The sequence below is a fragment of the Hypanus sabinus genome, chromosome 19 (assembly GCF_030144855.1).
Source record: "Hypanus sabinus isolate sHypSab1 chromosome 19, sHypSab1.hap1, whole genome shotgun sequence".
Classification (NCBI taxonomy): domain Eukaryota; kingdom Metazoa; phylum Chordata; class Chondrichthyes; order Myliobatiformes; family Dasyatidae; genus Hypanus; species Hypanus sabinus.
The window spans coordinates 47,240,409-47,252,896 of NC_082724.1; the positions used below are offsets into that span (position 1 = coordinate 47,240,409).

The 12,488-nt window shown below is 39.5% G+C and overlaps 1 protein-coding gene across 1 annotated transcript in view; it reads left to right on the plus strand.

Annotated features, from left to right (window-relative positions):
- LOC132377906 (metabotropic glutamate receptor 7-like) overlaps window positions 1-12,488 on the plus strand; it is a 781,248-nt gene that overhangs the window by 546,252 nt on the left and 222,508 nt on the right. Inside the window, exon 8 of the mRNA XM_059944374.1 lies at window positions 11,546-12,481. Coding sequence (XP_059800357.1) covers window positions 11,546-12,481 — 936 coding nt within the window. The remainder of the gene's footprint in view (window positions 1-11,545; window positions 12,482-12,488) is intronic.

Consider the following 12,488-nt stretch of genomic DNA (forward strand, 5'->3'; position numbering starts at 1 on the left):
TTTAAGCCTCCCTCAACCCAGCCCCCATGGACGCAGATGCTGCAAAAGACGCGTACTCACAAACCCCCGTAGGCTATCTCCCTTAGCCGGAATGCCGGCTAATTGTGAGCCGTTTCGGATTTGGCAGGAAATGTACAAGATCACCATAATTACATTTCAAAAGCTAACAAACTAACATAAAATACATTTTAATTAAATACTGACCAATTATTTCCCAAAGCCACAGGGAGCCGCAGCACAGAGGTGAAAGAGCCACAAATGGCTCGGGAGCCGCAGGTTGCCGACCCCCGTGCTAGAGGGATTCATTGGGTTAGGCAGCATTTATGAGGGAAATGGACATTTCTCACCATAGACGCTGTCTGACCTGACTTCCTCTAGCATCTTGAGTGTTGCTCCAGATTCCAGCACCTGTAGTCTCTTGTATCTCCAGCAATCCAGAGCTCTAGGCTGACAATCCAGAAGTTGAATTTAAATTGTACTATTACAATTTTCAATCATGTTAATAACCTGCTATTTGACCGGTGCAATTGATAGTCAGCAGATGTGATGTTGGATCTCAGAGATCCATTGAGAAAACATATCATAAGATAGAAGTGGTGTACTAATGACCCTTTAACCAATGTAAATGATATGCTCACCTCTGGATAGACATGTCTCATTCTTACTAGACCCATTCATATTGGACTAACATACCTGAGAACAGAATGTTGCATGTTAACTATTGTGATGTGTAACAAACTGATAACTCAAATTATTGTTGCTACTGTTTGAAACATTTGGAAGCAAAGTTCAATTATATGAAGGCAGATAGACTTATGACTAGAGAGTGAGATCAATATGTTTTCTGTTTCATATAAAACTGCTACAGTTTTTTTTAAGGTTGCACTGTATACTCTGAATCAAATTTCAAAAGATACGTAACAGAACGTCTAACAATAACCATTGATCAAACTGTTCCTCAAGTAATCAACCTTGCCATACTTTGCATCCCATTTGCAGCTCTGCTCAATGTGAAAGCAGTTTCTACAACTGCTGCCCCTCAAAGAAGATTTTCTTTTTCTCAAGAAAGTTAGAATACACAGTATTGCAGAGGTTTTCCTAAATCAAATCTCTGGATATCCCTGAAAAATAAGAGGAACTGTTACAAACACTTCAACAGTTTTGACAGATGGCAAAACATATGGTGGTTTAGGGTATATCAGAGCCTTGGGAAAACATAAAATTGAAGTCTCCTTGAATTTTTTTAGTGAGGAAGGTGCTAGCATTGGCACATGTTAAGGGGGCAAACTGTCCTCTGTTCCTATGGATGTGTGGTAAAACCAATATTGAGAGAAAAGAAGTGGAAATTATAATACAGAATTTGCTAATTGCCCATTCCTGAAGTACAGTCCCTATAAAAAGTATTCCTCCCCTTTGGAAGTTTTCATGTTTTTATTGTTTTACAACATTGAATCACAGTGGAGTTAATTTGGCTTTTTTGACACTGATCAACAGAAAAGTTTCTTTCATGTCAAAGTGAAAACAAATTTCTACAAATTAGTTTAACCTTATTACAATTATTAAATACAAATTAATTGATTGCATAATTATTCACCCCCTTCAAGTCAGTATTTAGTAACTACATTTTTGGCAGTAATTACAGCCTTGAGCCTGTGTGGATAGGTCTCTATGAGCTTTGTACAGTTGGACACTTCAATTGTTCCTCATTCTTCTTTACAAAACTCCTCAAGCTCTGTCAGATTGCATGGGGATTGTGAGTGAACAGTCCTTTCAAGTGCAGCCACAAATATTCAATTGGGTTGAGGTATTCACTCTGTCTTGGCCATTCTCATGTTGCAATTCTCTTTCAGACTGCATCAGGTTTCTTCCAGGAGTTCTCTGTATTTCACTGCATTCATTTTACCCTCTACCTTCACAAGCCTTCCAGGACCAGCTGCATTGAAGTATCCTCACGGCATGATGCAGCCACCACCAAGCTTCACGATAGGGATAGTGTGTTTTTGTTGATGTGCAGTGTTTGGCTTACACCAATCATAGCATTTAATCTAATGGATAAAAAAGCTCAATTTTGGTTTCATCGGACCACAGAACCTTCTTCCAGTTGACTTCAGAGTCTCCCACATACCTTCTGGCAAACTCTAGCTGGGATTTCATCTGTGTTTTTTTCAACAGTGGCTTTCTCTTTGCCACTCTCCCATAAAATTGCAACAGGTGATGACCCAAGACAACAGTTGTTTTATGTGCAGTCTCTCCCATCTCAGCCACTGAAGCTTGTAACTCCTCCTGAATTGTCTTTGTTCTCTTGGTGGCCTCCCTCACCCTTCTTGCATGGTTACTATGTTTTGAGGATGGCCTGCTGTAAGTGGACTTACAGCTGTTACATATTCTTTCCATTTCTTGATGATTGACTTAACAGTACTCCATGGAATTTTCAGTGACTTGGAAATTTTCTTGTATCCATCTCCTGACTTGTGCTTTTCAATCACTTTTTCACGGAGTTGCTAAGAGTGTTCTTTTATCTTCATAGTGTAGTTTTTGCCAGGATACTGACTCACCAGCAATTGGACCTTCCTGACAAGTGTATTTTTACTACAATCAATTGAAAAGCCTTGACTGCACACAGTTTTGTATATAGCTAGTCCACCTTAACTAAAACACATTGGGTGCTGCAGTGCTAATTTGGTGTGCCATATTAAAGGGGTGAATACTTATGCAATCAATAATTTAGTTTTTTAAAATTTGTAATTAACTTAGATCACATTGTTTTCACTTTGACATGAAAGAGTCTTTTCTGCTGATCAGTGTAAAAAAAGCCAAATTAAATCCTTGTGATTCAGTGTTGTAAAACAATAAAACATGAAAACTTCCAAGGGGGGGGTGAATATATTTTATGGGCACTTTATTACCTATTGTTAGCAGCTCCGCTGTTCTCTTAGTATGGGTCTTAATTCAATTTTAATTTAGTGAACAATAAGGACAATATTATTCAGAAAGAAGTACAAAAAACTTCAATGTTTTAGAAAGTTGTTCATGCCTGCCTCTTAGAAAACAAACATTTCTCACACCCCCAAGCCCTCACTGTCCAAGTCAGATTATATCCTCCCTGCCCAATTCCAATGACCACAGGAAATCAAATAAAACCAAGTTGCTAGATTATGAAACAAGAACAGAAATGTTGGTAAAATTAAGCCAATCCAGCAGTATCTGTGGAAAAAAGAGATCTGTTGACATTTCAAGTAAAAAAACTCTTCATCAGAACCAATCACCACTGCATTTCACATCAAATTCAAATTTGCATGCCAGCCTCTGACAAGTGGAAACTCTGAGGTGAAGGCTAAGGGCAGAGTTGGTAATTCTAAGAAACTTATAGCACTCTGTGCTTGAACCAGCTCCTTGAAATAGCTCTTAAAAATTGTAGTTAATGACGCTGATAGATCTGTGCCCACTAACACTGTGATCCGTGCCAAGCAAAACTGTGATGCAGTGTTAAGCACTGACAGACCCATGCCAACCCACACTGTGACCGAGCCCTAAAAATTGGCAGACCTATGCCCATTTGTACTACACCCAGCATATCATGATGGCAGAGTTTTATACACCAATTTCGAATCATCACTAATTTTTGCAGCATTACTCAACCAAGTGTCCTATCTTACTTGAGTAGACTGACTCATCACCACCTCTGATTTGTCCAGCAATTGTAGTGTCATCAGCGAAATTGAAGGCCATATCAGAGCTGTGCTTAGCCACACAGTCATGTGAGTGTAGAGAGTAGAGCATGGGGCTAAACACATGGGCTTGAAGTGCATCTGTGTTGGTACTAAATCTATGTGTTTAAGGTCTGCGAATGAGGAAATCAAATACCAGTAGTAGAGGAAGGTACAGTAGCTCCAGTTCTAGAAGTTTGATACTAAATTTGGACCTGAAAATAGTATTGAATGGCAAGGTCCAATCAATGAATGATAGCCTAACCTATAAGTTGCTGTTGTCCGGATCATGCAGAGCACAATGCAGACCAAGAAAAATAGCACCTGCTGTTGGCTTGTTCTAGCAGTAGGCAAATTAGAACATAAGCAGGTCATCTCTGAGGAAGGAGTTGATTTGTGCCATAACCAACTTCTCATAGCACTTCATTATGGTTGATGTAGGTGTCACCACACACTCTTCAAAGCGACAGATCACTACTATGCTCTTGGGCATCAGAATCAAAATCAAGTTCAATATCACCAATATATGTCATGAAATTTGTTGATGTACGGCAGCACAACAGTGCATGATACATTAAAGAAATTACCATAAATTACAGCAAAAAATAAATAGAGTGAAACAGGAAAGTGAGGTAGTGTTCATGTGTTTATGGATATTTCAGAAATCTGATGGTGGAGGAGAAAAAGTTATTCCTAAAATGTTGGACAGTTCCTAAAACCTTCAGGCTCTTGTAGCTCCTCACTAATTATAGTAATGAGAAGAGGGCTTAACTACCTTTTGATGATATTGTTGATGGCCAGGAGGCTTGTGCCTGTGATGGAGCTCGCTAAGTCTACAACTCTCTGCAGCCTCTTTTAATCTTGTGCTTTGAAGTCTCCACACCATGTTGTGATGCAGCCAGTCAGAATGCTCTCCATGGTACATCTATAGACATTTAGGAGAGTCTTCAATTTTGTACCAAATCTCCTCAGACTCCTAATGAAATATAGCCACTGACATGCCTTCTTAGTAATTGCATCAATATGTTGGGCCCAGGATATGCGCTCTGAGGTGTTGACACCCAGGAACTTGAAGCTGCTTTCCCTTTCTACCTCTGACCCCTTGATGAGGACTGGTCTGTGCTCTCTCGACTTCCCCTTCCTGAAGTCCATGATCAAATCCTTGGCCTTGATGATGTTGAGTGCAACATTGTTATTGGGACTACACTCAACCAGCCAATCTATTTCTCTGCTGCACAGCTCCTCATTGCCATCTAATATTCTATCAACAACAGAGGTTTAATTGATTACAGCAGTGTACAATAGGCAGTTAGTCCAATAGATGCCTTTTTAATGAAGGTGGGATCTTTACACCACAGAAGCAAGAATTTCAATATGACCTGAAATTCTCCAGCCTATTGATCCACACAGACCTTTAACACTTGGCCATCTACAATGTCTATTATAGAGGCTTTGCATTGGTTCATCCTCTTGAAGAATGCTTGGATATCAGTCTCAGTAGAAGCCTTTGGATAAGCATGTGAAGATGCAGCCTTTAGAGAGTTATTGTCCAGCAGCAAGAAACTGGGACTAACTGGGTGGACACTGTGGTTGACATGGACTGAATGCACTAAGGAATCTGTGTCCATGCTGTGTTGCTCTAAGACTTAGTATCATTTTGGATACACAAGACATCATAAATTCATAATCTGGGTTGGATTAGCTGTAGCTGGAATATTACTCATGAATTCAAAGGAATAATGTTCAACACTTTTGATAGCTAGGTATTATCAATCTTGCTTCTTCAAGGTGCAGTTGCTAGTACTCTAAAAGTAATTGTATAATAAATAATTATCATCTATGTATAATAATTGCAGGATAGAAAGGAGGAATGCTGTATTTCTCTTTTACTTCACTTTTCTTTTCATTTTTTCTCACCTTATCATCAAGTGGCAGAAGTAGTTTATACTTTGAATGCCAGGTTATTGGGAAAAACCTGTTCTGATTTTCAAATAAAGCTTCCTCTGTGCCATAATTGGATTGAGTCGAGTGTATCCTACATGATGCAACATATCAGCCTGGTCCTTTGAACTGTTTGACAAAAACTCATTTTGAAATAAATGTGTCTTCTAATTATCACTAAGCATTTGGCCATCTGTCCAAATATTTCCAGTCATGTCTCGGTATGAAATTTTGTTTAATATCTTGAAACACATTGCAATAAATGAGATATTATTGTGTAATCATCTTACAAATCAAATTGACAAGTTAACCTGAACATTATGGTCTTCTGATTTAATACATGCGTTATTTTTTTTTGATTGGAGGGAACTTGGTACACAGCCTACATTACCTTTAATGCATAAATGCATATAGATCCTACGCTACATTGTCCAGTCAAACATATTGATGGAATTTCCATTTCTTAATGATTCTGATCTGCTTTTACAAATTATTTGTTTTGCATTAGACAGGTGGCTGCCCAAACTCTGGAGGGAGTCTTACAGGAAAAAAATATCAGTGGACAACATTCAATTTTTAACATTGACATTAAATAGCCTTTGGGAGCTCTAAACCTAAACTAAGTATTGACACACCTTTCTGAAGAAATAATAAAATTGATCAAGATTTGTACAGCACACATGCTGGACAAAATGTTATATTTGAAATCAATTTTATAGAACCTATTAGTTTTATCTCCTGATTAATGCTAAAGCTTCTGCCAATTGGAAGAACTTTCCACAAAGCAATTCCTATAAAGAGTATAACCTGCCTACTTTGTGTGTAAAATTAAATTTATTCCAATGAAGTTGGTTATTTCACCATCACTCTTTCACTGTCTGTCTATAGTCACATTAAGGATTGTCTCTTCACGTATTCTGTTTTTAGTTCTTGCATTACAACTAAGATTTGCATTTATGTAAGTTATTTCATTGAAGGATTATCAAATACACTTTGAAACCAAGTCATGTAGGAGTCTTGAGGGAGGCAGTGAAGGTAAAATAGTAGTTAGATTTGTGAAAGAAATTTCAAAGTTTAATACTGAAACACAAGCATTCTCCCAGTAACCATTCCGGTCAATTTATTGTGCTATATTAACTCAAAAAGCAAAGTAAACATTAAACAGAATTAATAAAATTAATAATGTTGTTTTCCTCCAACTCATCCTTTCTCTCCCATTCTTTATGACATTAATTTCACAACATTATTAATTTTATTAAAGCTACTTGAAACCTTTGCATATTTGAGATATTAATTACAACATTTTCACACTTTCTGTACATTCAGAATGACATTTAGAAGATGTTTGTAACTGCAAAAGGTTTGCATTCTAAAATTCACTTAGCACATTAAAAGTTACCAAAATGGTGACTGACAGGAGAAAGAGTTGATGAGGATTAAATATAATGTGGATAAACCAAGAGATTCAAAATCTGCTGAGGGTTAGATCAATGGCTTTCAGACCTGGTGATCCAGGAAAGTATAAGGGGTCCAGTTATGACCTCCAGAAGACCATCTCACAAACAAGCTGCAATTCTGGACTAAAACTTGAATCACCTAGCAATGCTCGATAACTGTGCCAGGGCTTGAGTGCTATCACCTCCTACAAAGAAAAACCAGGCAACAAGAATGATGAAGTGGTTTAGCTCCCAGATGAGCTCAATACCTTTTATTCTCACTTTGACTGACAGAACATAGAGTCACCTTTATGAACTGCCACAGTCCCTGATGACCCTGGGAACTCAGTTTCAGAGGTTCACGTGAAAGAATTATTCAGGAGGGTGAATCCCCAGAAAGCATCTGGCCCAGACGCAGTACATGGCCAAGCATGAAGATCTGTGTGACTTAATGGCTGGAGTGCTTACAAACATCTTCAAACTCCTGCTTCGACAGTTTAAAACACCAATCTGTTTCAAGGAAGTTTCAATGTCCAAGAAGAACATAGTAACCTGCTTCAATAATCATCATCTTGTGGCATTTAAATCCACCATGACCAAATCCTTCGAGAGCTTGGGCCCAAAACCTGTCACTTCTTATCTGAGGATTGAGCTGGTCAATTCCAATTTGCCGAACATTTCAACAGGTCAACAGCAGGTGCTATTTCTTTTGCTTTTCACTCAGCCCTGGAACATCCAGATAAATAAAAATGCTTACATCAGGTTGCTTTTCATTGACTACAGCTTTGCATTCAGCTCTATAATCCCCTCAAAACTCATCCCTAAGCACCAAGATTTGTGCCTCAATATCTCTCTGAGCAACTGAATCCTTGATTTCCTCACTGGCAGACAGACCCCAGTCAACACAGATGGCAACAGAATCTCCTCCACCCTCACCAATAGCACAGATGCACCATCAGGCTGTATGAACTGTTCCTTACTTTACTCACTTAATACCTATTATTGTGTGGCGAAATAGAGCTCCAACAGATATTTTAGTTTGCTGACAGTAACACTGTTGTTGACTGAATCAAAGGTGGTGACAACTTGGCATATTGAAAATTTAGTTGAATGGTGCAACAACACCTCACTCAATATCAGTAAAACCAAAAAGCTGATTATTGACTACAGGGGGAAGAAGCTGGAGGTCCATGAGCCAGTCCTCATTATGGGAATAGAGATGGAGAGGCTCAGTAGTTTGAAATTCCTTGGCATTAACATATCAGAGGATCTGTCCTGAGCCCAGCACGTAAGTGCCATCATGAAGAAAGTGCATCAGCGCCTCTACTTTTTTAGGAATTTGTGTAGATTGACTTGCGACCAAAATCTATCTACTACTAAAACTCTCCTGCTCTGTTTGTGACCTCCAATTAGCTCAAATGGTGCATTACAGCGGTACTTTTTTGATTAAATCAACTTAAGATGTGCTAACTTACAGAATGCATTCAAAGTTCAGGGTTAGATATTCATATAAAACTGCTCACTCATCAATCAAAAGGCCCCGCTTTCTACGACCGAGCTGATTCCAGCTTTAATGGAAACTGCGATGTGACACCACGATGCTTGTGCACAGCCAGCCTCAGCAGCGCCTCACGGTGCTCACAGCAGTGACACCAAGCAGAGCAAAAGGGCAGGGCAGCTCTATTTTGAGTGGTCACATTCTGCTAATCAACATCAGTATGTGCAGGATTGGCACAAATCAAACTGCAACCCATCAATAAGAGACAATTAAATCTAATTGTAATGACGTACTTCCAAACACCCATCAAACCCTTTGCTGCTGTCAAAGGACAGCGATGACTATATCACATCCATTTAGGAGAGCACCAACCACATCATCAAGAATAATCAGCATCCTGGAGGCTTTCTTGTTACTGGTTCGTATCCTCTATCCAGCATTAAGGTAAAAGAATATGGTCAGTCTATTTATGCCACATGGAAAGAGAAGGAGGACAAAATGGTCAAGAGATGATGCCAAACTTCGTCGGGAAGCATTAAGGAGAGGGAGAGAACAGGAATCGGATGAGGCCAGGGCCACACGTCTCCAGGATCAGAGACAAAGAACAAACAGCAGAAGAGATGAAGAGACTGGGGATGAAAGGGCTGCACATCTCCAGATTGACAAAAACAGGCACAGAAGGAGGAGAGAGGAAGAGAAAAGGAGAAGAGTAATGCATGTCACCAGGATCAGAGACAAAGAACAGACAGCAGAAGAGATGAAGAGACGGGGGATGAAAGGTCTGCATGTCTCCAGAATGACAACGAGAGGCATAAGGGTGGCAGATCAACCAGAAATGTTGCCATCAAAAGTGTCCTTTGTTAAACAAGGAGGAGCTATATTTCCCTTGCTACGTGTCCTTCTTCTTTAATAAGCTGACATTTTCTTCTTTGATTTCCAAAGCACATCACATCAGACTGCTCTACCTTTCTCTCAAGGGGTGCCTCAATGGGTCACCCGTTAGTCTAGTCTTTGACAAACTTCTATAAGTGCACATTGAAGAGTATCCTAACTGGTTGTATCATGGACTGGTTTGGAAACACCAATGCCCAAGAATAGAAGAGTCTAAAGAAAATGATGGATACAGCCCAGTCCATCACAGGCAAAGTCCTCTCCACCACTGAGCACATTTACATGGAGTGCTGCTACAAGAAAGCCACAGCTACCCTCACTATCCAAACCATATACTCTCCTTGGGATTATCATCAGGCAGCAGGCGTAGAAGCCTTAAGTTCCACACCATCAGGTTCAGGAACATTTATTATTCTACAAAGAGGATGGATAACTTCACTCACCACAACTCTGAACTATTTTATGACATACACTGACATTTCTGGCAGTACACACAAAACAACTTAGCAGGTCAGGAATTATCTATGGGAATGAGTAAACGGGCAATATTTCAGGCCGAGACCCTTCATGAGCCCTGATGAAGGATCTCTGCCTGAAACATCGACTGTTTGCTCATTTCCATAGATGCTGCCTAACCTGCTGAGTTTCTCCAGCATTTTCTATGTGTTGCTCTGGATTTCCAGCATTCACAGAATCTCTTGTGTTTATGACTCTTTCTCATGGGCTCTTTACAACTCATGCCCTTAGTCCTACTTTTATTCTTTTTATTTGCACAATTCATCTTCTTTTGCACTCTGGTTCCTTGTTGGTCATAGTTTATGTTTAATTTTCTGTAAATTCTATTATTTCTTTATTTTCCAGTAATTGCCTACAGGAAAATGAATCTCAAGATAGTATAAGGAGATATATATGTACTTTGATAACAAATTTACTTTTAACTTTAATGCCAGTGGGATTTCAAGAAACTTATCAGCCTGCACCATTCTTCAACATTGTGGAAGAAACGTTAAATCAATACATAATATCACAAACAATTCTAATGATGGCAGTAAAACTATATTATTTCAGACAGGTGAAAACTATGGCTCAGAGTATTGATATATTATTCCTTCAATAATTAAATTAACATAGGAGGCTTACAGTAAAAAGAAGTCAATTAATTGATTAAATCAATTATCTTTTCACAGGTATGAGAAGGGTATATTCTTAATAATTTAGTTAAATATTCTTGATACTTTATTTTTTATGATATTCCTTAATGGAAATGAGGTGTAAGATGAATCAGATTAAACAGTTATGCCAAATGGCAGCAGATTAAGTGGACAATTTGGGTTGAATTGTTCAGAATTTGAAGATAGTAGACATTATGATCAGATTAGTCCCTGGAGGTGTTTGAGCTCTACACAAACCTTATCCTGTCAAATAACTATATTATTCCTTTATCCCTTCTGCACTACTGCACCAATGCTCTTAGCCTCCTCTGCTCTACAGTGTAACAGGCTTCCTTTCCTAACCATAATTAGGAGATGGAATAGGCTCAGCGGCTATGTTTCTGTAAAGAATGAAGTCAGTTGGGTTAGCGGGATTGCCTGTAGATAAAATGAGCTTGCAGGGTCCTGCTAGTAGGAGCTTCTTGGAAGCAGGATCATTGTGCAAAGAAACATTTGAGAAGTATACCAAAGATGAGTTCTTTGTATACACTGCATTTCTCATCTGTCACAATAATAGGATTGCTGGATGTTTTCCAGAGAGTCCAGATGCATCAAATTCTCATGTTCAGTACTGGAAAAGATGGTTGGAAACAGATTTGAGCATATGTTGAAAATGCAGAGTTAATGAAGAAATGCACTTGAAAACCCAAATTAATATAACTGACACATGACTCTCTCTACTTTTGTGGGCTGTAACTGATGTAACAGGAAAATTCATACAGTTTCTCTTCAACATAAATCTCTTTCAGCAAAACACAGCTATTATGGTCTCATCAACTAGGCTCCTTCACTAGTGATATGAAGGTAGCATGGATCCACATTCATTATAATGTGCTAAGTGTTCTGTCTCTCTCTCCACAGGTGGAGGACATGCGGTGGGCTGGAGGCAGCCGTCAGCCCCCTACATCTGTCTGCAGTTTACCTTGCAAAGCTGGAGAGCGCAAAAAAATGGTGAAAGGCGTGTCTTGCTGCTGGCATTGTGAGCTTTGTGATGGATATCAGTATCAAAGAGATGAATTCACCTGCTCCCTGTGTAGCTATGACATGAGGCCCAATGCAAACCGGACTGGCTGCAGCCAGATCCCAATTGTGAAGCTCGAGTGGCATTCACCATGGGCCATTATCCCTGTCTTTCTCGCTATGCTTGGAATTATCGCCACTATTTTTGTGATTGCCACCTTTATACGGTACAACGACACGCCCATCGTGAGGGCCACCGGCCGGGAGCTCAGTTACGTCCTCCTCACTGGGATATTCCTTTGTTACATCATCACCTTCCTGATGATAGCCAAACCGAATACAGGAATCTGCTCCTTCCGTCGTATCTTCTTGGGCCTTGGCATGTGCATCAGCTACGCAGCATTATTGACTAAGACGAACCGGATTTTTCGCATCTTTGAGCAGGGCAAGAAGGCCGTGACAGCACCCAGGCTCATTAGCCCAACCTCTCAGCTGGCAATCACATCCAGTCTCATTTCAGTCCAGCTCCTTGGAGTTTTCATCTGGTTTGGGGTTGACCCACCAAACACAATTATAGACTACGATGAACAGAAGACCTTAGATCCTGAACTTGCCAGAGGTGTCCTCAAATGTGATATTACAGATTTACAAATCATATGCTCCCTGGGATACAGTATTCTTCTAATGGTGACATGTACTGTTTATGCCATCAAAACAAGGGGCGTCCCAGAGAACTTCAATGAAGCTAAGCCTATTGGATTCACTATGTACACTACCTGTATAGTTTGGCTTGCCTTTATTCCAATATTTTTTGGCACTGCAAAATCAGCAGAAAAGGTAAGTG